Consider the following 27,971-nt stretch of genomic DNA (forward strand, 5'->3'; position numbering starts at 1 on the left):
TCTAATGGATCATATTGACAAAAAGAAAAAAGACACACACACCAGTGTTACAAAACCTTGTATTAATCATTTCCCTTCACTTTCAATATAATGTTGATATGAAATATAGCCATGATTCTTAGTTACATGAGAGGAAATGAGTAATAAATACATTGTAGCAATTTTAAACCACAAGGGTGTTTCACTGGTAACAACATTTGAAAACTGTACACTTGCAAAGAACAGCATCTTCAAACATTAGTATATCTGTATATCAGTAAAGCTTTTACATGTAACAAACATGCTATTTCCATATATATGACAAATTTTAAAAATATGCATTGCTTGGCAACATGAACTAGGCAAAAATAGTTCTTTGTTCACTAACTTTATACAGGAAAACAGGACAAAAGGCATGCATGTACAAATGGGATGCCTGCAAGGGGCATGCAACAAAAGAAAGCTTTTTAAAAGTCAGCTTACATTAGGCATAAATACATGAGGATTATATATTAATAAGGGAGGAAGTCTTCTGTTTGACATTATTAACATTCCTGTTTTCTTCCTATTCCTCCCAGAGGAATACACATTCACCTTTAAGTAAAGATAAAGGAATTACAAAAAAATAAAACTCACTTTGCAAAAGTCTCTGATGACTTGTAAAGAAAAAAAATCAACATTAGTGTTATTACAGCCCCATGTGCAAATTACCCTTCTGCAGGTTTTTCTTGTAACAGGCACATCCGGACACCTTGGTCAGACTGCTTTCCAAGCTGGAGCTGCTGGAGCAGACATCGCTAGACGGCCAACGAGAGTGGAGCGTGCTTCTCCTCTGCTGCCTGCTCTCTGGTTGCCTGCCGGTGCTTTCAGCCAGCTCAGCCCCCCAGCCCAGGCTCTCTTGGTGAGGCCCGGTTCCAGCTGGGGCATGCAGCCTACACATCCTGCCCCAGAGGCAGTGACCGCGGGAGTTGCAGAAAAACAAAGGACTCGCAGAGGGCTCCCATTCCACAAAGGCAGCCAACTGACACCTCAAAAGAAAACTTCATTTCCCTCAGTGTCTCATCAAATGAATGGGAGATGGGGACCCAGCTGTAGCTCCAATCCTGAGTACCAAAAAGGGACCATCAGTACGTAGGATTTGAGAGCTTGGTGCAAACAGCTGCCCTCTGCAGGTAGACCCAGCAGCGTCTATTTGGCTTGCTGGCCCTTGCTTAAAAAGTGAAACTCAAAAAGCATGTGGAAACAAACAAACAAACAAACAAACATATCAGCAGCAATGTTTCATTTCTTGTACACAGTTTATGTGTGTCTTCCCACTGTTTCTGGTAAGAAACCACTATGAATAAGAAGCACCAATAAAACATCATACATGATAACATCATAAAACACCACTGTCCCTGGGACAGTGTAGAGATGCCAAATACACACTGCTTAAATCAGAACAAGGGGAAAAAAACATGTAGTGAAATAGATTTTACTTTGAGATTTTTAATGATACCATTTACTTAATATAAAATACAGTTGCATTTGGGGGTCAATGGGTAAATACAAAAAAAGGCACTGCCGCTTTATTACTAAATATCCGACTTCACAGCCTTACACATGCAACTGTTTGATATTTTTATAAATAAATTCTTTTGCTTTAGGGTTTTTCAATTGAGCTGTATACCTGCAGTCAACACAGGACTCAAAACAAGGTGGGAACAAGCTCCTAAATTTTTTCAGAACACTCAACTTAAAAAAAAAATTAAAACACTAATAGCAAAACACAACTAAGTCGGTAATCTATATACAGTCAATGAAAAATAAGCTTTTCTTTTTAAAAAAAAAGAATTATGTTGTTATTAATAACAGACTTTATCATGGTTACCAGCCATAGCAAGTTAATAAGTAACATATCCAAAATAATATCTCTAGTAATCAGATAACCATTGTTTCTATATTCAGTGAAGGAATAAATAGAAATTCAGATTTGCAAATACTTTTAAGGTCTTCTTCCTTTTAAAGGATTCGTGCTAATGTGATTGTGTTCACAATCTGTTTTCTGAACCCCCTTCCCTCCCCGAGTCTTTATAGATATATGCGCTTTGCAGCAGATCTGAGTGCTTTCTCCTTTCTCCATGAGATGTGTGATGCCATTGTTTTTTCTTCTCTGAACTTTCTTAGCATCCAAAAAACACCTTCGCAAACCCTCTGGTCTTACCTTTGGCCTTCGTATTTGTGATCTGTTTTTCCTGCCTTACATGTGATCATCCATCCTGACACATTCCCCAAGTAAAACTGAACCTGTTTAGAAAGGGTGTGTGAAGGATGAATGTTAATGGCACTTATTTTTTAAGAAAAGCAACTAAATAATGATGCCTCTTTCTGTGCATGGATTTGCATCTTTAGAACATAATCACCCAAGAAGAGGTCCCTTATTTATAAGATGCATGATCTTGTGGTCAAGCCTTCTTCCTTGCTAAAGGCTGTCTCTGGTTAAGATGCTCCCACCTTTTTGGACTTTGAAAGTACGTCAGAAGCCTTATTACAATGCCCAAGGCTGAGTTGGTTATACATTTCTAATCTTGAAGGTAAAAGAAAGTTGTTTGGATTTCATTAAGGACTTTTAAATCTGTATTTACTTCATTAACTTAAAAAAAAAATAACCATGACTGCAGTGATTTTCACGGTCTGATCTCTTCAATTTAGACTCTGACTTTGCTAAATGAAGTGGCACCAGAATCGCCTGTTTAATAAGTAAGCCTTATACCATCTCCCGGATCTTGCCTCTGGCTGAGCATTCATACCATCATTTACACAATCCAATTTTCCAGTGCACAACACAACTCCCCTTCGATTTCCTCTAATACCCTCCATTGCATCGAATTCCACAACATAGTCTTTCCCGCCCTTAAGAAAAAGAGCTATTACTGTGTGGTAGCAGTTTGTTAATCTCCCACCACGTAACGAGTGGCTTTCTCTCCCTTCTGTATGGGAGGATAAATCAGCCAACACAGCAAATCCCTGACACACACCACATGGACAGAGCCACCGCTTCCATCATGCCGCTGACCTTTCCCACACGGTTCACCGCCTACCTGGGACGGTGGGGCCATCCCCATAGGCTGTACCATCTCCCTGCACACTCTCTCTGCCACTTGCTGCCTGACCCTTTATACGCTGTTGCTGGGCTCTGCTCTCCTCTTCCTCCACAGTGAGCAAGGGAAGGGGATGCAGCCCCCGGGCTCAGGTTCCTGTGAACAACCACACTGTCAGCAGAGTTTTGAGCTCATTAGCTGGTTGGTAAGGCCTCTTACGAGGAAGTGTCCATCCCTGCCTTTTCTCCTCCAGTCGACCTCACACCCAACCTATGGGTTTGCGGTGTGAAGCTGGGCGTGATAGGATGAAGCCCCGTGGTTAAGGCGGGAGAAAGAGAGGCCTCTGGGTGAGAAGCAAATCCAGCACAGAGAAGCGCCACAGGATTGTTTTAGAATCTCCAGGTGACCTGCAGGCAAACCCTAGCTGGTCACATGGAGCCGCCCTGGGGCTGTGCCCATGCCAGCCCCATCCTCTCCTTCCCCTCCACCTGCACGACCCTCCGACCCACAGGCGGAAGCCAGAAACTCAGGCCTATGACTGCGTCTGTCTTCCCAAGAAGCAGAGCTTGGCAGTCATTTTAAAAGACAACCCTGCTGCTATTATAAAAATAGAGGACAAAAATGAATCCATATCAACAAATCCTTTACAAAAACCATAGTATGAAGAGAAATTCTATCCAAATTCTTTACACATTATGTACCCTTTAAAATTATTATGTAAACAATACACAAATCAAAGTTTATCTGAAATTCTGTGGGAGGGAATTTCTCCCTTCTTGCCCCCCGTGCCCTGTGCCACGCGGCGGCTCAGTCCCGGGCAGGGTCTCCAGGGGAATCTGTCAGGGAGATGCCAGCGGCGGGCCGGCAGCTTGCGGTGGTCGCAGGTGCCCATGCCCTCCTCCTGGGGCTTGGCTGAAGGCAGGCTCTCTGGGGACTGCTCCAGGCTTGGCTTCCGCCGTCCTCCCACGTCCTTTGGGGCTGGACTTTTTTTTTTCTTTTCCTTTCCTTTCCATCCAGGAGGCCGCTTGCATTCACCCCACCCCCTCCCAGTCCCTCCTCCACACCCCGCACACCAAGCCATCCCATGACAGAAACAAATAACAAAATCACCAATCCCAGGCCTACTGATATGTTTACAAGGACGACCTAGCTCTCACAAAATCAAAATGGGAGAGGGACCACGGGAAAAAAGGCTGCAAAATGTCTTGAAGGATTCTGTGCAACCCTGCAGATGGCTGACACTGGACCCGCAGCAGTCGATATCTCGGCCAGCGTGGCCACTCTCATCTTCAGCTTCTAGATTGTGGAGGTCCGGTCAACCCCATCTGGGAGAGAAAGGGTACACGATGGGCTCAGGGGAGCAAGACAGTTCTCTTCATGTCCACCTAGTCACTTACCTTGTATGTTGGGCCTCCCAGTCTCTGAGGACAGGGAAGGGCTAAGTTCATCCATCCATTCATTCATCAACTCATCATTCACACACCTATCCACTCAGTACCTGGGGAACAGCTCTTCTCGCCAGGAGCCATAGTCAGCCTGTGAACCCAGATGTAAAGACCTGATCTTCAGCCTCTGGGTGCTCACACGCTAGTCAGGACACACACATGTAAACCCATCAAGATGTACCAGTGGTAGTTGCTATAATGGAGAATGTAGCAGGTACAGCAGGAACATGGAGAAAGGAATGTTTAAGTTGCCCTTAGAAGTGAAGACAGTTTCACAGGGAAAGAAAATGACTTGTGAGATGGTGCTGATAAGAGAAGAAAGGAGGAGGAAGAAGAGGATGAGCATGGGGGACGCAGACAGCTCATGTGTAGGCATGATGTTGGTCCTTGAATGGGGACTAGGGGGCAGATTGGAGGTTTAGGATGAAGAAAGGGGGTGGAGGAGTGGCAGGAGATGCTGCTGAAAGCTGGGAGGAGCTGCCATAGACATGACAGTGGACCTGGGTAGCTCACATCCTTTTCTTTGGGAGTATCTCCCTCTCGCCTGGAGTCCCTGCTGAAAGATTGGAGATGAGGTTGCCATGGCTCTGACCCCTGGTCACAGCTGAGACCAGGGAGATGCATCTCACCCAAACCAATCCAGATTCTGTGTCTCAAGAATCTGACTGGGGTTAGAGATGCTACAGTTAGATGTCGTCAGGGCTTGGAACTGAAAGACATGGTGGAAGGTGGAGAGTACTGAGGCCACCTAGTGTGTGCCACATCTACAGAATCAGCAAAACCTATAAAGAAGGTGGGGTACGTGCGTGCCAGAGACGAGAAGTCATGAGTAAGCCAGGTTGTAGAGTGAGCTGATGTCTGCATGGCCCTTTTTTGGTGTCTGCTTACACACGGGACTGCTGAAGTATCCCCAGAATCAGACATAAGGACCTTCTGTACTATGACCAAGAGCATGGCCATAGGTCATTGGGGAATTATAAGCAGTAGAGTTATCAGATCTGATTTTAGAATGGTTTCTGTCGCAGCTGTGTTCAGATGACCTGGGAAAGGATAAGGCTGGTGGCAGAAGGCCCCTACGATCGTCCATGCTGGAGCTGAAAAGGGCTGTACCAATGAGCAGAGAGAGGCATGGATTAGCCATTACTGGAGGTAGAAATGACAGTGTTCAGTGACCACTAAATAGGCTGGGGAGGGATGCAGGATGCCTCCCTGGTTTTGCTGATATACAAACATAAGCAGATGTGTCCTGGTCTAAGCCTCGATGTCACAAACCTTGTCTATCAGCAGTGGCATCTAGATTCAGCAGGCAGCAGGTTGGTGTGAGAGAAGAGGGGCAGAGAGCTTTGGGGAGCTAGAGGGCCTGCACGGTGTGAGGAGCACCGAGCCCACTGGGGTCTCCTGGCCGCCTCATGGGCGGTGCCAGTTTGGCAACTTGCCAGTAGGGACTTGGAGGAGAAATGTTTCTTTAATTGAAATTTTTATTGAGATCACTGTAGGTTCACATGCAGTTGTAAGAAATAGTACCAGGTTTCCAGGTTTGCTGTGTTTCCCCCAATGGTAACATTTTTCAAAACTATAATATTACTACCATGACACTGACATTGATACAATCCACCCATCTAACTCATATTTTCCACTTTACTTAAGTATGTGTGTGTATCTACAAAGCTCTATGCAGTTTTTGGAGAGACTTTAAAGAAGGGAAGCAAATAGCTACCGAGAGTGTTTGTGGAATCAGATCACTGATCGGAGAGGCCTCCATATGTGAACACAAATTAATACCCTCTTCCTGCCTTCTGCAGATGTTAGCCTGAGCCTCTTGCGGTGGCTCTGCAGTGGTAACTGGTCACAGAACAGTGTGTGTGTATGAGTGTGGCAAATGTGTAGAGGTCACTCCTTTGTCTGTGGAAGTGCTGTGCACTCTTGCTGCCACTCACTGGCACTCATTAATGCCACCCCTTCATAGCTGGGAGGTGAGAGCTAGAAATGAAAATCTCAACTAACCCAATCCCATGCTACATGTTCACTGAATTGCAATCCACTCCTTATCCTTGAAGGGTGACAGTACTCATCTGCAGGGAAATGACCAATGGTTAGTCCAGACTCACCATTTACAGTTGTGCAAGTTGTGCACTGCACAATACCAGGGAGCACAATTCATATGTAACCATCTAGGTTTTACAGTTTTATTCTTGTTATAACAAATTGCAAATAAATGGCAGAACACTGTCTTGATAAAGAGGAACCTCGTTCTAATTTGCAGTCTCCATATTGGTTATAAGTGGGACTGTAGGTGACAAGAAGGAGCAAGGAGAAAGGTGAGAAGGAATGGTAAGGAAATCATGTGAAACATGAACCCAGAGCATCAGCAAGTGGACTGTGCATTCCTCTTTATGGTATGATTCACTAGGGACTCTGTTCCACTAGGTGGTGCCTCCTTCCACAGCCATGGATATTCCTGCCCACGTAACCCTCCTGCCGGAGGAAGATGGTGGCCAGGTTCAGGGTTGAATTTTCCTGAAGAGCTGGGGCCACCAACCAGGAGCAGGCCCCAGAGCCAGATGGAAGCCTGACTCACAAACCAAGACAGCAGAGGTAACCGCCCCCTGTCCCCCCGGGGCTTTCCTCCTGAGCTCTGTTGGAGGCCTGGATAAGGGAGAAGAGATGGGAAGGAAAGGCCAAAGAGACAGGTGGCTTAGCCTGGCACCAGGAGGGCAGTGGTTAGTGAAGACTGAGAGCAGAGCCATCACACGAGGGATGGGCCCCCAAGGCCTGGGACCCCAGATCAGCCATGTTTCAAAGCCCATCCCGGGATGTGGTGTCCCGGGAACTTGGACACCCTCCCCTTTCAATCCTGAGATGCGAGCAGAGGAAACTCTTTCCCCTCCCTAGTTATTCATCCTCCTGTAAATGACGATTGGAATTCTTTCATCAGCAAAGTCATCTTCCCCAGCACCTGGAAGGGATGGGCCAGGAGAAGGGTGCAGTCATGGTGGGAAGGCACACCACTGCTGTGCCAACGTGGCCACCCTGGACTGAGTTTGCATTCTCTGCTCAGGACGCTGCTTACAAGGCTTACCACCAGAGAGGATGAGTGAGGAAAAACACAGCAATAAAAAGGCTTAGGAGATTAACGAGATGAAAATATTAGCAAAAAAGCATCACTTCAGTCATGATCAAGTAGGATTTATTCCAGGGATGCAAGGATGGTACAACATTTGAAAATCCATCAACATCATCTACCACATCAACAAAAAGAAGGACAAAAACCACATGATCATTGCCATAGATGCTGAAAAAGCATTCGACAAAATTCAACATCCATTCATGATAAAAATACTCTCAACAAAATGGTTATAGAGAGCAAGTACCTCAACATAATAAAGGCAATATATGACAAACCCACAGCCAACATCATACTTAACAGCGAGAAGCTGAAACTTTTTCCTTTAAGATCCAGAGCAAGACAAGGATGCCCACTCTCCCCACTTTTATTCAACATAGTTCTGGAGGTCCTAGCCACGGAAATCAAACAACACAAAGAAATAAAAGGCATCCAGATTGGTAAGGAAGAAGTTAAACTGTCACTATTGGCAGATGACATGATTTGTTCATAGAAAACCCTAAAGAATCCACCCCATAACTACTAGAACTAACAGCTGAATTCAGCAAAATTGCATGATACAAATCAATACACAGAAATCTGTTACATTCCTATATACTAATGATGAATTAGCAGAAAGAGAAATCAGGAAAACAGTTCCATTCACAATTACATCAAAAAGAATAAAATACCTAGGCATAAACCTAACGAAGGAACTGAAAGACCTATGCCCTGAAAACTACAAGACACTCATGAGAGAAATTAAAGAAGATACCAATAAATGGAAATACATCCCGTGCTCATGGATGGGAAGAATTAATATTGTCAAAATGGCCATCCTGCTTAAAGCAATCTACAGATCAATGCAATCCCTATTAAAATACCAACAGCATTCTTCAACGAACAATAGCAAATAGTTCTAAAATTCCTAGGGAGCCCCAAAAGACCCCGAATAGCCAAAGCAATCCTGAGAAGGAAGAATAATGCGGTGTGTGTGTGTGTGTGTGTGTGTGTGATTACGCTCCCCAACTGCAAGCTCTATTACAAAGCCACAGTAATCAAGACAGTTTGGTACTGGCACAAGAACAGACCCATAGACCAATGGAACAGAATAGAGAGCCTAGATATAAATCCAAGCATATATGGTCAAATAATATACAATAAAGGAGCCATGGATGTACAATGGGGAAATGACAGCCTCTTCAACAATGGTGTTGGAAAAACTGGACAGCTACATGTAAGAGAATGAAACTGAATTATTGTCTAAATCCATACACAAAGTAAACTCGAAATGGATCAAAGAGCTGAATGTAAGTCATGAAACCATAAAACTCTTAGAAGAAAACATAGGCAAAAATCTCTTGAATATAAATATGAGCAACCTTTTCCTGAATGCATCTCCTCAGGCAAGGGAAACAAAAACAAAAATGAACAAATGGGAGACTACATCACACTAAAAAGCTTCTGCACAGCAAAGGACACCATCAGCAGAACAAAAAGGCATCCTGCAGTATGGGAGAATATATTTGTAAATGACATATCTGACAAGGGGTTAACATCCAAAATATATAAAGAACTCACATGCCTCAACACCCAAAAAGCAAATAACCCGATTAAAAAATGGGCAGAGGATATGAACAGACAATTCTCCAAAGAAGAAATTCAGATGGCCCACAGGCACATGAAAAGATGCACCTCATCGCTAATTATCAGAGAAATGCAAATTGAAACCATAATGAGATATCACCTCATACCAGCTAGGATGACCAACATCAAAAAGACAAGGAATAACAAATGTTGGTGAGGATGCGGAGAATGGGGAACCTTCCTACACTGTTGGTGGAAATGTAAATTAGCTCAACCATTATGGAAAGCAATATGGAGGTTCCTCAAAAAACTAGAAATACCATTTGACCCAGGAATTCCACTCCTAGGAATCTACCCAAAGGAAACAAGATCTCAGATTCAGAAAGACATATGCACCCTTATGTTTACTGCAGCACTATTTACAATAGCCAAGATATGGAAGCAACCTAAGTGTCCATCAGTAGATGAATGGATAAAGAAGATGCGGTACATATACACAATGGAATATTATTCAGCCATAAGAGTAAAACAAGCCCTACCATTTGCAACAACATGGATGGAGCTAGAGGTATTATGCTCACTGAAATAAGCCAGGCAGAGAAAGACAAGTACAAAATGATTTCCCTCATTTGTGGAGTGTAACAATGAAGCAAAACTGAAGGAACAAAACAGCAGCAGACTCACAGACTCCAAGAAGGCACTGGCGGTTACAGTAGGGTAGGGGTGGGGGAGGGTGGATGAAGGAGGGAGGGAGAAGGGGATTGAGGGGCATTATGATCGGTACACATGGTGTGTGTGGGGGGGTCACAGGAAAGACAGTGCAGCACAGAGAAGACAAGTAGTGACTCTGTGACATCTTACTAAGCTGATGGACAGTGACTGCAATGGGGTGTTGGACTCTAGAAGGCAGGCAGAGGTCCCCCCCAGCAGCCCCTGCCATGTGGGAAGGCACAAGGCCTGTCTGCAGTGGGAGGCGCGTTTCCTGATGACTCAGGGTCTGGGGGACTTGGCTTTTTGAAAAAATTGAGATACAATTTGCAAACCTCAAAGTTCACCCTTTTAAAGTGTGTTTTAAATTCAGTGTTTTTTTTTTAAGTACATTCAGAGAGTTGCTGAACCATCATCACTATCTAATTTCAGAATATTTTCGTCACCCCAAAAAGAAATCTGGTACCCATTAGTAGCCATTCTCCACTCCCACCTTCCTCCAGTCCTTGACAACCACTGATGTATACTTTGTCTCTATAGATTTGCCTATTCTGGATATTTCATAAATTCATAAATGGAATCATACACTGTGTGTGGTCTTTGGAATCTGGCTCCTTTCACTTAAGAATAGTGTTTTCAAGGCATCCACGTTGTAGCATTTATCAGTACCTCATTCCTTTCTATGGCAGAATGATATTCCACTGTATAGCTACACTATATTTTGTTCAGCCATATTCATCTGTTGCTGGACCTTTGGGTTGTTTCTCATTACTCATTAGGGCTCTAGGTGTGCTGACCCAATGGCCTCAGTTAGCTGGAGGCACCTCCTCACAGAGGTATCAGGGATGGAGCAATGTCACTGTGAGGCTTCTAGGATGTGAACAGCCAAGAGAGAGAATGCTGTTTGCAAATGTGGTTCCTGGACCCCAGGAAGGTTGCAGAAGGAGCTGTGCCTTCCCACTGTCTGTGTAGTCAGCAGCCCTGGGAGGCCATCAGCTGGCTGCCATCTGGTACTTAGTGGAGGCTTTCTCTGGGCTTGCACAGCCTCGGGCAGCTGAGTTGCTGGGGGTCGTCCTGGCCCTCTGCTCTGCTCCACGCAGAGTATTTGGTTTCAGGATAAGGTTGTGTTTGCTGGGACTAAAATCTAAAAATCCCTGGTCAGAAGGACAAAGCTGTCTGGAGCAGCAGCTGACAGCAGCCTTCTCCCCATGGCAGCCAGTTAGCACAAATTTTGGCTGTAGGTATCCCGATGGCCCATCTCCAGGGTGGGTGAGTGTATCCAGACTGGAGAGGGCTATCGGGAAGGGTCACAGGAGGCCTCTCTGCATCTCTGTGACTCAGAGCCTCCCCGGAGGTTGGCAGGAAGGGGCAGACATCTCTCCTCTGCCAAACAGCCCCAGGGCTGGCGGCAAGGCCAGGCCAGGGAAAGGCACCCAGCTAAGACCAGGAGGGTGCTCAGGGCTTCCTGGGGCAGCTGGCATGATGCAGGGCTTTAGACCAAACAGATGGTGGGGTGACCGGGTGGCTCCTGAGAGCTCCCCATGGGGCCCTGCACATCCAACCTGACCGGGCCTGTCTCACTGCAAAGGACACCTCAAACTATGTTGTGGAAGCCATTTGGAACAGAGAGACATAAAAACAAGCAGGGATTTTTGTTTCAAAAAATTCTATTTTTAGAGCAAGTTGGGATATGCTCCGGTCAGACTGGCAGATCTAGTGCCGAGAAGGAAAGAATCCACTCCTTGCTAAAAGCCATGTCTGTGCTCCCGACTCTTCCAGCTCCCGGTGGCTGGCTGGGACAACTGCTGTGGTGGGACCCCAGTGTATCTGGGCAGAGGGGCTCTGAGGGAAGAGCGACAGCCATGGTCTCCGGGTGCCTCACTCACATCCCAGGAGAGGAGAAGCAGCATGGCACTGTGGGCCACCATGTGTGCTGTGGTGGGATGAAGGCCTGGCAGTGCCCCAACGCCATTCTGTGTCCCAGTCCCCTGCCTCCCTTCCTGTGTCCTTCCCACCCCCCTCCAGCTCCTGCCAGAGAACAGACAGCAGATGGCGGGTGGTTGTTCCGGGCATGCATTAACATGCACAGTGGAGGCGCTCACCTCCCAGGGCATGCTCGGTCATACTGAGGCACAAGGACTCCAGCCTGTTGTTGATGTCAGGTTCAGTCACGGGAAGCTGGAATTCTGTAGGGGACAAAAGGTTATGTTAGTGCCAGGGACTCTTAAGAACAAGGAGGACGTCTACATTGGACCACCTGGGTCCATCTACCAGGGCAGGGGTCTCCTGGGCCTCCCTAGGAGGACCCAGGACAGCGGTCAGGCCAGGCACAGAGGGGAAGTTACACTCAGGTTCAACAGCATCTGCGTTCTGTTACACACAGAGTCCACTGTGGACACGGGTGGCTGGAAGGAAACCGGTGACTAAAAATAGCTGGTCATAGTCAGTCTGTCCGACCTCTGCTCAGAACCCTCCAGCGGCTTCTCATCAGAGTAAAAACCAACCCCTACCACAGCCTGCAGGGCCCATGTGATCTGGCGCTTGTTACCTCTCTGCCCTCTTATAGCTCTTGCCTTCCTTCACTCCATCCCAGGCCCTCTTGGACCCCAGGGCCTTTGCTCTGCTGTTCCCTCTGCCCAGAATGTTGGTCCCTGGATATTTCTATAGCTCTCTCTCCCTGCCTTCATGTCTCTGGCTTTACTGTCTCCTTAGAAAGAACTTTCTGTTCAATGTATGTGAACAGAACCTTTCTGCCCCCATCCTTTTCCTCTGCTTTATTTTTCTTCATAGCTGTCACCAGCATATGGCATATTATGTATTTATTTGCTACCCTCCCCCTCCCCATTTGAATGTTTGCCTCCTTGGAGCAGTGCTTGGCTTGGCTCCCTGTGCCTAGAACAGGGCCAGGTGTACTTCTGCCTTGTTATGAGAAGCAGGCAATGGTAAACACAGCACAGTGAGTGCCTCGTCTGAGGCCTGGTGGCCAGTTTTCAAGTGGGGCTCAGAGAGGCTAAGTGAGTCATCAAGGTGAGCCGGCTAACACAGAACTCAGACAAAAACCCGCCTGGGTCTGACTCCAGAGCCAGTGCTCATCTGCATGCTACAGAGACTACAGATGCCTGCCAACGTTCAGCCTCCCAGCACTGAGAAGGTCTGTGATGTCTGCTCTGCGAGTTCCCACTGCCGGGACAATGCTGTGTGCATTCTAACCATTAAGTCCCTCTGCCATCTGGACCCTCCCTGTCTCTCCAGGCTGTCATCCCTTCTCCTCCGAATGGCAGGCATTCCCCAGGAGCCTCGTCCTCTGCTGGGCTGGGGCCCTCACCACCAGAACCACCCCACCCTGCCATCCTGTGAGCTCTTGACCATGCTTGGCAAGCTTGGAAGCACCTTGCAGACACTGACACTTTCATATTTCTCTGAATTGCCCATCATACCCAGCCATGGCTTCTGCACACCTTATACATGTCTATTGAGTGATGAAAAAGATGGAGCAAGAAATGGAAGGAAGCTCTGACAGGTAAGAATTGTGAAATCCTATGGGGAAGGAAGAAAAAAATCCACAGTGGGATATGTTCTGAGTGCCTGGAAGGTCTCAACATTGCCACTGCCTTTATATGTGGTCCTGGGAAGCTGTTCTCTTGCTGGGCCTAAGTTCTTCTGTCTGTAAAGTGGGGAGAGTCCCATGGCCCAAACTTCAAGCCATTTTCTCACTCCTTCTCTTCCCCACCAGGGGGCACTGGGTCCCGGGGCAGGGTGCAGTTTACAAACGAGGTTGGTGGTTTGGTGGGATGAGGTTGGTGGTTTGGTGGGATAGGAAGTTGAAACCAATGGCTAAACCAAAGGATTTGTTTTCCTTGATCAGCTATACGTTGAGGTCTTCTCTGTGATCTGTGTCCCCATTACTAGCTAATTCAGAGGTAGATGTTTCTGTTATTTAAAATTCTCAGAGAAGGCTGGCAAAATAGATCAATATGAAAAGCACTGGGGAGCAGATAGGGTGCTTTCTGACACAAATTCCAGCATTGATGGGTTTGAAAGACAATTGTGCCAATTCCTGAGCAGGCTGGATGATCGGTTTCGAGGGAACTGGGAGCCAGGGAGAATGGGAGGGTCTCTCCCACCCACTGCTGCTCTGGGAGTAGGGTCGGGGCACTTAGACAATCCAGAGGGAAGAGTATTTTAGTATTTTCGTCCATTCATGTGAAAATCATATGCATGCAAAAATTAGCAGCCTTCAGGGTGTGAAATCTATAAAATAGAAACACAATTTTATATATAGCTAGTTAGCAAATATGAAAAAAAAATGCTCAGCAATTATAACCATCCATATGCTCATTGTAAAATTTAGTTTACTCTCTAGCACTCCCCTTTAAACAAACACTGTGGAGAGATTTGGATAAATAAAGATGCTCGACATTTGGAAAGAAGTGTTTCAGCTGCAGGATTTCTTGCCAACACGCAGCAAAATGCCGTTTTCCAAGCCTGGGATTGCATGTTCAAAAAAGGGGGCTGAGAAATGCGGGGCTCTCCGCTCCAGAATCTCCAAACCTTACTGGCTGCTCTTTTAGGATGAAAGCTGCCATGCACGCTCTCTGTCCTCCAGCTCTTCCCGCTGGTGTGCCAGGGTGTCCCGACCCCCACCACCCTCAGGGAGGCTCTGAAAAATTCCAAGTCTTGGGAGAAGCCCATATGTTCACACTCCAGAGTTTCCTAATAGTGTGACTTTTTAATTGTGTGTTTGATAAAAACAGATCTGTGGCATCTCCCCACATGTACAAGACAGCAGGAGAGCAGCTGGGTGGATAACAGCTTCCATCTCAGACTTAGAAGCCCTCTGCCGGAAGCGTTTGGTTAGCTGCTGCCCTGCAGGCCCACATGACACCAGGCCAGCTCTTGCTATGGATCCCACTAACCCACGGCTTGTGGTGTGCATCCTGGGCCTGAGCTGTAATGGACCAGGCAGATGTAGATTCAAGTTTTCAGTAAGGCAAAGAGGAAAGACTCTAACTGAGCCTTCTTTGCTGTGGCCCAAAGCAAGCCCGAGTACTAGGAATTCTTCCTCACACCCAAATAAGTACCCCATTTTGGTACTTAGTGAGGATCCCAGTTCAGGATGCCCAGGGCCTAGGCTGACTTGGGACCTTTTAACTGTCTCTTCACACAATTAAATTCACAAGCCTCAGAAGTACAAAGCCTAGTGCTTGGGCCCAGGGCCAAGACGACTCTGGGAAGGGGTGGCACGCATCTCTGAGGAGGTGCAGCAGGGCCCACCCGGGGGACCCATGTGGCCTTTCCTTGGCAGGAACTGGCCATTCCAGCTGAGTCTCATGTCTACAGCACCTTCAGGGCAGTTATGCAGCTCTTCCCAAGTCACTGGAGCTGAGGGAAAGAGGCCAACTTCTTTAGGACTTTAGAAATAAAAGTAGGCCAGGGTATGTAAGAAAAACCTCTAGATCCCACTTTGTCGACGAGCTGAGGCTACTCTGTTGAATAAGTAGGAAGGCTCTGAGTCGGGTTAAATGAGAAGTGGAGTTACTGGAAAGAAAGACATCAGGAAGGGTAGGAAGGGACAGCGGATGGAGAAGTGGGGGCCAGCCACGGTGGTGAGAGCAGCATGGAAGAATGGGGGACAAAGAGAAGATGGGAACCAAGAAGAAAGGGGGGAGTGGGAACCAAAGGAGAACACCAGTGCGAGTGGGGAACAGAGCCAGTGCAGCAGGCAGTTGCCCCTGTGGATGGCCGGGGCGGGCAGCTGCGACACAGGAGCTGGGAATGGCTGGCAGCCCTGAGTTTGCTAGAGGCAATGGGCAAGGCAGTGTTTCTCTGGCAGCCTCACTCCTAAACCTGCAGGTCCTGCAAAATCCTCTGGGACCCACACTTTCACGACAGGTGATCAGAGTATGGCACAGACAATATCATACCATTTGCCCCAAAGTTGGCCTCTCTGAGCTTGACTCTCAGAGGCGGGGAGTGGGGGAAGGGCGGGGGCACAGTCTCAGCAGGTTTCTTGGCTGTGACAGAATAGATCCATTTGCCAACCTCCCTGCCCATTACCCGCCAATTCTTAGCAGGGCTGTTTGCCTCAACTTTCTAGAAGGCATGCAGCAATTAATTGTTCATCAGGTTCTCTAAGGGGATCCCTGTTCTGGTCCCTGCCTCTGCATGGCAGCCCTTCTGTTTCCCTGATGGACTCAGGGGCATTGCTGGCACGTTCCTGCTCCCCACTCTTTCACAAGGTAATTCTCTGGAAGGAATCAGAAACTCACACTTGGGAGGAAATGAGTGATAACAGCTTTGTGTACTGTGTTCCCAGGTAAGCAGCGTTCTAATGGTGGAAGAATTCCAATGATGAGCTAGTGCACAGGGTGAACAGATATGTCACATCATGAAATGCTGCCATGCAATGCAGCACCTTATCCATCTCACATCTGTGGGTTCTAGAACCAAGGGTAGTTTGCACATGGCAGAAGGGAAGGATGAGAACCCCAGAATGTAGCCATGTGAAGCTGCCCAGCCTGCCTTTCCTCGTGCTTTTCCTTGAAACCTGATTGCAGTCCCTCTACCCTTTCCCCGTCAGGCTCCCCAGGTGGTGAGGAGCCTCCATGGCCTCTCAGTGTCAGGCTAGAGCTGCTCTGAGATCTTCTTTGATTGGATTCCAAGGATGGCTGAGCCTGGGTCAGGAGGAACAGATCTGCTTCCAAGATAAGGTGTCATTCTGCAAGCAGTTTCCAAACCAGTTTTCCAGCTGGGAAAACACCCTGCCTCTTGGAGGAACTGACCCCTCTTGCTGGGCACCACACTTGTTTTGAGCTCAAGTCTCCCCCCTGGCAAGAGGATCAGAACTTGTCCATCTCAATCTGGGAGGCTCAGCTTAGTGTTTCCTGCTCATCCCAAAGGCGATCAAGAGGTAACAATCACCTGAAGGCTTTCCAGGCTTGTCCTGGGAAACACCTAAATCTGTCTGCAAGGGAACAAAGTGAAAAACCACGTCTGATATGGCCTCTAAGGGGCCCACAGACTCTGTAGATCCAGGAAAGACTGAGGGATCCTGCAAATCTGAGTGAAGTGACAGATCAACTGAAGCATAACTTGAGGGCTGTTTCTAGTCCCTAGTCTTTTCACATTCTTTGCAGACATTTGGTCTTTTATTATTTTACTGGAATTATTTTAAGTTTACAGAATTAAAACTTCCTTAGTGCACATTGTAGTCTTGGAGATTTGCCCATCTGGTTTAAAATGGATGCTTTGAAGACATAATGGCAAGGAGGAAACCACTATGTTGTGCTGTAGTAGTTTTCTGAGTAATTTTGGGTTAGTCACACATCTCTATTCTGTTTTGTGTTCACTATTACTACTGCTTGTGTAAAGACGAAAGCTACTTTCTGCCCTCCTGGTTTCTGTCTCCCTGTTGTGATGCTTACAGTCCAGTCCCACCCTGGCCACCAGCCCCAAATGCCTGGCTAGCCAACCAGGGTGTACTGTCCTAAGTGGAAAGGGTCTGTGAGAGATGAGCCTTCATCTGGGCCTGGCTGTGGCAGTTAGAGGGGCTGCCCTGGGAAGGAGGTTGCCTTCTCAGGAAGAAGGAAGAATTCTGACAGTGACTTGTCGAAAAACTAGAGTGTGATCGGCAGAAGCGGGGATGCACGTGGAGCCCTGGGCAAAGTCCAAGCAGAAGCATGCCCATGGCTGCGGCAGGGCCTTCTGTAGCCTCCATTCCCCTCAGCCAGGGGTATAGGTAGCACACGTGTCTGGTTTGCCGTCCTACAGGGTCATCTAGGTAGGGGCACTAATTGCCTGCATGGCTTTGTATTGTATTGTATGGAGTTTAAGAGGTTACTGCCCGCATAGAGAAAGGTGCAAGCATTAGTTGGCTATATATAATGATAGTACTCTGTTTTGGAGGCATAGACTTGAAGTGCACCAAGTTGCTCTTTAAGGAAGGAAAAGAAAGCTGGCTGGTCCAGTAGGTCCTTTTGGCAAGGTGTTCCTGAACCAGGGGTATGGCTCTTAGTGTCTACATTGCCAAGTTTTCTCTGGCTCACATCCCCCCACATACACACAAACACAGCACACACATGACACACGGAACACCTCTCAACTCCCCAGGAAAGCCCCCAAGTGGTATCTCTGGTTTAATCAATCTAGAAATATGACTGATATCAAAATATCCCCGTCAGGTTGCAGCCAACTCTGGGGCTCCATGTGCTGGCTTGCAGCCAAGCCGCTGCCTTTCATGCTGGCAAGGCAGTTTAAAAAAGGAAAGGCTTCTACAAGCTCAAAGGAATGCATGGTGACAGTCAAGGCTAAGCACTCTCTGGCTAGGTTCGCCAGGGCATCTACTTTGGCGTCCTGGCCTCCGCTCTGTGTCAAGGGGAGAAGAGAGCGCGGGGTCAAGCGCTGGGCCTACCTGGCTGCTGGAACATCAGCATGTTCTGTGGAGACGTGTGCACGGGCAGCGAGCGGGTCCTTTGGACTGAGCTGTGAGTGCGGCTAGGCATGCTATTGCTGCCCCCGGGGTTGGCAAACCAGAGGTTCTAGTGAAACACGAAAGGGGAACAGTTAGTCCAGACACCCTGGGTCAGGGTGGGGGTGGGGAGCAGGGCCACCAGCCAGAATTCAGGAGGCAAATACCCTGGGAGAACTCTCTGCTAAGGAAAAGGGCTTGCAGGCTAGGGCTACCATCTGCATATTTATAGACAGGGGGTTTAGATTCCATTCATTTTATTCAACTCCCACCCCACCAGGTCTCATTAAACCTCAGCTTAATCTGGACACCTCTATCCCTCATTGTCTCCAAAACCCTTTTTATTCCTTTTTGTTGCCTTTGGTTTTTCTATCACTTTTCTCAGGAATGCGGGCAATTCTAGAAGTGTTGGCAGTGAGGAGCACAAACTGTTTCAGGGCTCTCACCTGATTTTCTTTTTGAGATCCTTACAATTGACTATGAGGTGAGGGGGAGAAGAAAGCACCTCTTAGCTGGCAATGAGCCGGCCCAGCTCAGCCTGTGTTTGCTGTCATGTGGGTTCCCTAACCGTGACTTCCTCTTGAACTGGCCTGGGGGCCTCCCACAAAGGTCAGCTGGGCTTTTCTGAAGCCCCGGCTGCTGCCCTGAGGAGTGAGTCCTGCCAGTCCTGCCCATCCTGCTGGAGCTGTGTTCCTGTTTTTAAACCAACCGTCATCCTTTAGTTTCTCAGGATGACCCAGAATCTCGGAACCACTTGTGTCTCTCCAATCCCAGCCCCAAGAAGCTGGGGGCACATAGGGGGAGGCACTGGGTGGGGTGGGGGGACAGGGCTACTGGGGTGGGGAGCCATGGGACAGAGGTCAGCTTTAACTTGACAGCGCACATCTCTGGGCAGCCTGGTCTGGACTAGGAGAGACTGTGTCAGCCCTCCGTCTGACAGCCTCTCTGGGCCCCTCCCTGTGGGCTCACCACCACAGCAGGGACCATGACAAAGGGGCTCTTTGCAGCAGATAAAAGGCAAAGGAAGCTCCTTGGATGCTCCAGCTCCTCTGGAACCCAATTCTGGGAGGTGGTGAGATCTGCTGGGGCAAATTAAGAAATAGGTCCTGAATTTCTTCCCAAAGGCGCCCAGTGCAGGACACCAAGGTTAAAAGCGGTCCTGGGTGTCCTAAGCAAATCCGCATGCAGCGAAGTGCAGCCATGGCGTTGCTTTGTCACCCAGAGTAGTAGTGCAAACCACACAGGCTGCCTCTGAGCACAGATAGGAACAACAGTCCCTGAGTGTAGCCCCCTTGGCCTCTCCCCTCACCGGGGGGTCATGTGGAGGAGGTCTGGAAGCCTCAGGCCCTCAGGCCCTGCCCTCTGGAGCAGCACATACCTGTCTTCCTTGTTTCATGATGGTGGGGTTGGCTGCGGTGCTGCGCTGGGTGGAGCTGATGAATCCGCTGGTGCCCAAGAGACCAAGGCGGGTGGATGGGACATTCCGAGAGGGGATCTGGTACTGGCGTGGGTTCCGCCTGCCCATGCCGCCACCCACAGAGCCGGCTGTCGGGAGGGAGTTGGACTGCCCAAAGCCGCGACTGGGAGAGGAGCAGAGAACAGAGAGCCCTCATCACCCTTAGCTCTTCCCCAGCCCCAGGCCGTCAGCCGGGTGCGTGGGTGCCAGCAAAGGGCCATGATTAAAAGGACAGCTAAGAGGCATCCGGGAGCCCATATCACAGGCACCGTCCTGGGATTTTTACTCAGATCCTTCAGTCCTCACAACCCTGTGAAGTGGGCACTCTTATCTCCTACAGCTGGAGAAATAAAACAGAAATCTTAATTTCCAAAGGTCACACGGGCAGCAGGGGGCAGTGCTGAAATGTGAGCCCAAAAGGCTAACCAGGGAGTTGCTGGGCTCTCTTCCATGCTGGGTCACAGGGTCCTCAGCACTCACGTGCCTATCAAAGGCCACACAGCAGAAAGCAGCAGAGCCAGGATCAGTGCTCTTTCCATCATACCATAGCCCGTTTGTGACGTCTGTCTGTGTAGCAGACTTGGGGAATGTGGCCTGCAAACCCCACTAGGATGTCAGCTCCATGAGAAAATAGATGGTGTCTGTTCTCTTTAATCCTGCATGCCCCATGCCTGGCACATGCAGGTTGAATGAAGGAAGGGATGAATAATTCTTCACCATCATGATGCCTCTCCAATTGCCAGGGCTGTCCGCACGTCGGGTCTCTGACTCCCAGATGGACGGTAGGGATGAGAGTGCTCTGGATTTAGGACACTGACTACTCCCCACTCCACAGGCCCTCCACCAAGAGACCCAGAGGTCACGTGCTTCCCCGGGGCTGCGCGGAGGCTGCCGGGACCCTTGGTGTTGCACTTGAACGCAGGCTCCCTTCGCTCAGTGACCTCAGCACCGAGGAACTCGTCCTCTCCACTCGGCCTCAGGTTCCGGGAGGGTGCACAGCAGCCAGCAGGGTTTCAGGAACCAGCGCATTCTTTCCAAGAAGAGTCAGCTTTAGTCACTCAACACGGAATGCTTTACCTCCAATGGCCACAAGATGGAACAGACCTGCTTTCCCAGCCACTCGGGGGAGGTCTGTACCAAGCCTGAGAGGAGACTCCAGGAGACAGGCCTGACGTAGTTTCAGCCAGCAGAGGCGAAGGAGGGTGAGGGGGGCGCTGCAAAACAGCCATTTCCTGAGAGACTTGTGTGTGTGTGTGTTGGGGGTGGGGAGGGACATCTAAGCCATCAGCACAGTTGATCTCTGAAAATTTTTTTTCCCCCAGATTCCCTACATTTCCTAGGGAGAGAGGGGGCAGGGAAGAGAATTCCACGTGAGCTGGCTGCGGCTGATTCTGGGCTTGTATCTTTCCACATCCAGGTTTTTGGGGCCAAGGAAACGGTTCCTGATTCCCTTACAAGGAAAGGGCTCATGTACACGTGGTGAGAAGGGCACTCCGCGGATACTAGGTCCCTGTTTATATCATCCTTTCTCCCCTTTACCCCACTCTTCCTTCTTTTCACTAGGTTTAAATATTTGGTTTTAAAGAAGAAATTCAGAGCAGGAGGGGTAGAAGTTATTTGCCGTGCTGGGAGAGACCTCCTTTGGGAGGAAGGACCATCTGGGACACGTGACAGGTGGAGAAAAGGATCATTTGGTTTTTTTAGACTATGAAAACTAGTACTTTGGGTTTTGGAGTTGGACTTTTGGCCACCTGGTAGATGATTCAGTATTCTGCTAAGACTTTTCCTTATTTAGTGTGGATGGCTTTTTTGCTTATTTTCCTTTTTGGTTGGATTTTTAAAAAGTTATTTCATATGCAAAACACAGTAGTCAGTGAGTGAGGCTAGAGTGGCTCCAGGTAGGTAAGGCTATATTCTGAAGCAATATAATGTGGGCAGATGATTCTGCTATGGGACAGAGTCACTGAGAAATGAGGGCTGGAGGGGCTCTTGAAGTTGGGACTCAGGGAGCTGGGCTGTGCATGGCAGATAGAGCCCAGGACAGTTTGGGTACAGGCTATATCAGAAGAATTTGGCTTGGCCATCCTAATGATGGTGGGGCCCTACTGCGACGTCCTTAGCTGGTTATTACAAAGCCAGACTTGCTGGATGTTGCAACTGCTGGCAACCAGAGTGAACTTATGCTACGTAAGATCACTAAGCTTAATGAAGTGATTATTCTTTCCGGGGAGAGACCAAAGAGACAAAACTAAGTTCTCATTTCTCATTCTCTTGTTCTGCCATCTGTGCTTTTCTCTGCCTTCCTACATATAATCAACTGATTTTATTACTTTGAAATGTGTGAAAAGGCTGATAAAATGACATTAATAAGAACCAATTAATTTGGGATTTGTGATCATTCAAGCAGAGTGGGCTGCACTGCCTTTGTACTATAGGAGAAACAAGTCTTCAAAGCAAATTAATAGCATAAAAAGATCTCAGAGGTAATACTTAGGAGAACAAATAATTTTCTAAAGCTTAGGCAACTTCCAACTGAACATTCATGATCCATGATTGAATTCACCCTTATCTAATCAATAAAAAGAGGCCCTTTCAGACTCCAATCTGGGAAACCTTGGGTTAGCCGAGTACAAGCATTAGTTAGTAACACTCTAGAGAGTTCAAGATTAATGGGACTCTGATGTGGACCGAAGACCAAGCAGGGCAGATTGAGGCAACAGATGACACTTTGGGGAGAGAGGTAAAGAACTCAAAAGCTCTGTTTTCATCTTCAACCTGTAAATTTCTTCTTCCTCTTGGAACTTATTTTCTGAGAGCCTAATGTTGCAAGAGGGGTCTGGAAACTTCTCCACTTACTTAGGAGAACTATTGCTGCCTGACGAGAAGAGAGGAAGCCTGGGAAGGGCGCAGCTCCCAGGGGAGGAGGCTGGAGCAGGGCTTGCCTTTCATCTGGGCATCCAGGAATCCTCAGGGTGCACAGGGTGTCCAGCCCAACCCACCCCAGAGGGCAACCCAGAGAGTTTGGGGCCAGGGAGCTGGGACTAAGAGTGTTGCTTTGCTGGGTTATCTCCTCTGCACATCAGCTGGAGGCCATGAGAGCTGCCTGGCATCCGCAGCGATGAAAGGCACTGATTCTGGAGCTGGTGCTGGCCTGCCTGGTCCAAATTCTGCAAGCCACTGCCTACTGACTCCTCTGTAAATTTAAGTTAATAGCAGAATCTCTACCTCATATGTTTGTTGCAAGGATTAAATTTATTAATATTCTTAAAGTGCTTGGATATCACTTGGCACACAGTAAGTGCTAAATGTTTGTTTAATAAGTAACAGTGTTATATATGCAGGAATGTGTTAACACTTCAGTTTTTACATTAATCTTTAATGAAGACTTTGCACAGATTCAAATTGGCCTTCAATAATATAAAACAGTGATGTTTTAAGGCATGAATGTAAATAAGTACCCCAAATTTTAGCACAGGGTTTCTACATATGTACTGATAAATAAATTCAGAAATTTAGGTGCAAGTGAAAAAATTATTTATCTGCTTATTTTTGAAAATGCAAAATGGAAAGCTGATTTTTTTCAGGATGTTTGCATCATTATTTCCTTGTCTCCCTCAAATGTCCTGTTATTGTTCTAAGGTTAATTCCACCCCTCCCCTTAATTCTTCCCCTAGATTGTCATTGTACTTCACTTTCAATATGCAAGTGGATCCCTCAGCTTAAAACCAGATTAAGGTAATGGGTTCTAAAGTATGACGCATATTTTTAACTGCATCCAAGAAGCTGAAGTACTATGAAAAATCAAGAATGGTCCTGCTCCACTCTTAGATTGCAGCGCAGACCAAAATAGACTAACACTGGGTTCTTCACCCTGCCACCAACTATAATTAGCTAGTCTGCAGCTAGAAGGGAGAAAGAAATTACACTACCACTTCAGGTGCTGATAGAACAACTCATTCTTGTCCTTTCAGAGGCCCCTTTTGGAATTAAACCACCAATTGTTTTGCTTGCATTCATAAAATCATACCCATCTCCCCTTGTGCCCATCCAGACTGGTACTGTCATTTTGACAATGTAAACTGAGATGCAAAAGATTACATTCAATTCTCCCTCTGGGAACGCTTTCTCTCTACAGCCTTTTCCCAACTGCATCTGTTTAAGGAATGTGATCTGGAACTTGCCACCGAGAGTCCTGATGGACAAGAAATGATGCTCTGCCATGGTCCTGCCCCCAAAACTCAGGCAGGCATTAAGCACCCGGGAACCAGCATGCATTCATAAGGATGAAATCCCAACATACTTTCTTTGCTGTCGATATCCTGATATGTCTAGAAGGGTTTTCCGAGGGAAAGACCGAAAGAGCTTCTGCACCTGCTGTTTCCATGACAACAATCTTTTTTTCTGTGTCTCTGTAAATGCCTGCAAAAACAAACAGGACTTTTTAATGGGTGATGCAGCCTGGCATTAGAGGGAGAAACATGCAATTACTAGGGGGAAATATCGGAGTCTCTGCAGTTGCTTCTTCACCTGTTTCCAACCCGGTCCAAACAGCAGTCGGTTTCATTTGGGAGCCACCTGTACTGAAGATTCAAGTCATTTAACACTGGAGGTGCCTGGCATGGTACACGCATGGAGCTTCTGACAACCCTCGCTTTTGGTTGCATTTTCTGGTTGCATATCTACGTTCCCGGTCTTCTGACTCTACTCTGGACTCTATTTATTAACCAAGAATGAATTACAAAATTGATTGTTGAATACTCTGGTTCTTGCAGGCCCCCTGCATTTTCATAATCAATGGAAATGCTAAACCACTCCAAAAATCAATCTGCTTAATGGTGTGTGGTCACCCTGGAGTGGTCTGCAGGGCTTCAGAAAATGAAGTATAGTTTCTGTGCTGTAGGGTTTTGATGAGAATCTCCAGTTAAGGAGTTCTGTGCCCTACAAAAACCCAAGTGCCCCAATCCCGACCCAAACTTTGTCTGAAGTTTAGGAAAATATGTAAAGCTGATGCTTTCTCAGCCTTTTCTAGTAAAATTGTTGTTTGGGGATGTTTGGTCTACTGCCCCACGACACACTGTCCCTGTATTATGTGTCCTTTTATATACACTGCAGTCCAGGGAAGGACTTTACAAGGGTTATGAGTCCCCTCTTAAATTCATGATACAATTCCCCAAGGAAAGTGTTAAAATGTAGATTCCCACCTACCCAGAGCCTGACTTAATAGATGTGGAGAGGAGTCCAGAGGGGGCTGTGATTGTAGCGAGTGCTCTGATAATTCAGCTGCAAGTAGAACATGGGCATGTGGTGTTCTAAATGGTTTGAGGACCATTCATGGAATATAGGAATCCCCTGTCAAGTGCCTAGAACTGTGGTCCGCATGCTGTGGGAAATCCATCAGATATGACTGATCAGCAGTAACAATGATGGAGATAACATACCCAGATAGTTTTGTCAATAAGACATGAAATCCTTTAAGGAACAATAAATTATGACTTAAAGTAACAGACTATATATGACTGTTTTTCCAAAGGAAACAGATTCCTTAAACAAAGAAAAAAAATGACAGCTTAATTTTCTCCTGATGACATTTAATCTTTAAGGACCTGAACACAGGAGAGCTATGCAAGAAGCAAAAGCCAAAAGATGTTAGTCATTTGTGGAAAACACATTGATGACAGGCAAGCCATTCCTCTTGGATGACCTTAGCCAGAAGCCTTTAAGGATATTCATCAAGGAGAGCTACCCAACCAAGGGACTCAGCGTCCCACTAGAGGAGGAGGTGCCGACACCCTTAGGGTGCATGGAGGGATGGTGTCTTGGCTAGAAGGTGAGGACGTGGTTCTCCCCCAGGGTCTCTCTCACTGATTGGTGATACTCAGTGAGTGTACAGCTATACACGAGTACCTCGAAACTGCCAAAGGCAAGCATTTCTGCTAGACTAATAAAGGGGTGGTTAGACTCTGCTTCTCACTCACTTATTCAGCCAAATGTTGAGTGAAGACACAGGATTCAGGAATGTCAGTCAAGATGAGTTGGGGAGGACAGTCCAACCCAGGGGGTCTGAGGAACGCTCTGGATGTATATGGGTGGGGCCTGAGTGCCTGCATTCAAGTTCCTTTCCTGAGAGTTAGTTCCTTCTAAAAACTCTGGATACTATTTCCCTCAGAGGGTCACTGTAAGTATGAGATGAGATAACGTGAAATGAACTTAGAATACTTGGAACATGCCTGGCTCTCAGTAAGGGCTCAATACATTGCTGCTCACAAATACTTTAACCAGGTTTGTTCGGTTGCACAGACCAGCCCTTTGGTGGTGGTACATGGTTTGTCATATTTGATATTCAACAATCACTGTTAGTCCCAACAAATGGCTTCAAGTTCTCAAAACTAAAATACTGAGCTGATCTGCAGTCAGCCCTAAGGACAGCTCCCTCCACGTGACAAAGGAGAAAAACTTTTGACATGTATTCCAAGCACTTCCAAAGACAGCAGCCAGTTCAAACATGACATTGCCCATGGTGGCAAAAGGCATCCAAGAAGGTGAAAATGCCAACACCCCCACAAAGAGGTGAGCTCGTTCACTCCATACTGGGGCTCCAGGCTCGCTTGGTTCCGGGTTGCAAATAGGAGCAGGCCCCATAGCAGGGCTGAGCAAGGTGGCGGCGGGGTCTGCTCAGTCCGGGACCTGCACCCTGCTCAGTCCGGGACGCAGCAGTGGGAGGCGTGGGGAGGAGCTGGGGTAGGACTGGCCACGAGGGATTTCTGAGAGCTGGTTCCTGTGTGTGCCTGCAGAGGAGCACTCCACTATGGGGGCTCTCTGCTCTCGGTGGGACAGCTGATACCTCACCACAGGGCTCTGTATTGGGTTCGGCAGGCAGCAGCTCCCTTAGGGTCTGGAAGGGAAGGAAGATTCCACACCTCAGATTGCCCAGACACAGGCGGTCAGCCACTTCCGAGTCCTCTGTCCCTGTCAGTCCTAGACCAATACGTCTGTCTGGAGGAAGATGGCCAAGATGTGCCCTACAGATTGTGTGGCTGGATCAAAAGACTCATAAAGGGGGCCAGAGCTCATTTTCCCGGAACCTCATCAAAACAGCAAGGAAGCAGCAGGCCTGTGATTATAATCTGGGAGACAACGTAAGTGGTCTCAGAAATAAATTTCAGAATTTTCGCATTCTTCTTTACTACTCCAGTGAGTCAGTCCCTTTGTCCCTGGGGAGGAAGGAAGGTGTCTTGGCTTAGTCAGCGTTCCGCCTGCCCCCCAGTCCAGTCAGCTACAGAGCAGCACGTCTGGGCTGTTAAAGGGAGTCCTGACTCGCGCAGCCCAGGCCAACCTTCAGCCAGGATGGAGCCTGCACACCCAACAGGGCCTCTCAGAGGATGTGTCTGCCTACACAGAACAAACCGAGGCTGTGGAAAAGTATTCAGACGCATTTCCTCTTTCTCAAACTAAAATAATATTGAAAAGTCCTGAACAGCATTTTCCCTTCCAAAGCGGAGTGCAAGCCCCTCCATCATAACGGGAATTCAGGCAAGCGGACGTGGCATGAGCTCCCTTCTGCCCACGACTCCCACCAGCAAGAGGCCCCTCTGCTGCAGTCAGGGCCTGTGCCTGGGGAAGACGAGGCCCCACAGCACCATCTCTGCACAGAATCTCTAGGCAGCCAGGGAGAGAAAGGGGAAAGGAACAGAGAGGAGAGCCAGGATGCCCAGGGAGGGCATGCACGACGGCAGGAGAGTGAGAAGCTTCAGGCCACAGCTCCGGGGCAGGTGGGATCAGTTAGGAAGCTCGTCGTGCACCTGCCAACCGAGGCAGCTGGAGGACTCACTAGTCTGTCTCATGGGCTCAACAGGCTTGAGGCGAGGTGGAATGTAACTTGTCCTCCAATATCTTAAAGGCTCCATGTGGCAGTGGGCATGGGGGAGGAAGCAAGGTTGCAGTTTGCTTTTTCAGAAGTTTAAGTCCTCCCTGATATGTCTCCCCCAAACCCACCCCGAACACCCTCCCCCCCCAACCAGACACAGCCCTCCAGACGCCACTGTCTCTGCCTGGAGTGCTCTTCTACCTCCCAAACCGAATCTTTACCAGTAAACTCTTGCTTGCCTTTCAGTAACTTTGAGGAAATGCTCAGTTTCCAGTTCTGGGT

At 47.8% G+C, this 27,971-nt stretch overlaps 1 protein-coding gene across 6 annotated transcripts in view; it reads right to left on the reverse strand.

Moving 5' to 3' along the window:
- Positions 1-42: 42 nt before the first annotated feature.
- Positions 43-27,971, reverse strand: part of SAMD4A (sterile alpha motif domain containing 4A) — a 197,351-nt gene continuing 169,422 nt past the window's right edge. For all 6 annotated transcript variants that reach the window (XM_037016616.2, XM_037016614.2, XM_017648675.3 and 3 more), the window contains 5 exons: positions 24,126-24,244; positions 19,748-19,949; positions 18,313-18,439; positions 12,005-12,088; positions 43-4,384 (listed from right to left, as the gene is read on the reverse strand). In XM_037016616.2, the coding sequence (XP_036872511.2) occupies positions 4,356-4,384; positions 12,005-12,088; positions 18,313-18,439; positions 19,748-19,949; positions 24,126-24,244 (561 nt within the window). In that variant the 3' untranslated portion in view covers positions 43-4,355. The remainder of the gene's footprint in view (positions 4,385-12,004; positions 12,089-18,312; positions 18,440-19,747; positions 19,950-24,125; positions 24,245-27,971) is intronic.

This window comes from Manis javanica, chromosome 8 (assembly GCF_040802235.1).
Source record: "Manis javanica isolate MJ-LG chromosome 8, MJ_LKY, whole genome shotgun sequence".
In the NCBI taxonomy this organism is placed as follows: domain Eukaryota; kingdom Metazoa; phylum Chordata; class Mammalia; order Pholidota; family Manidae; genus Manis; species Manis javanica.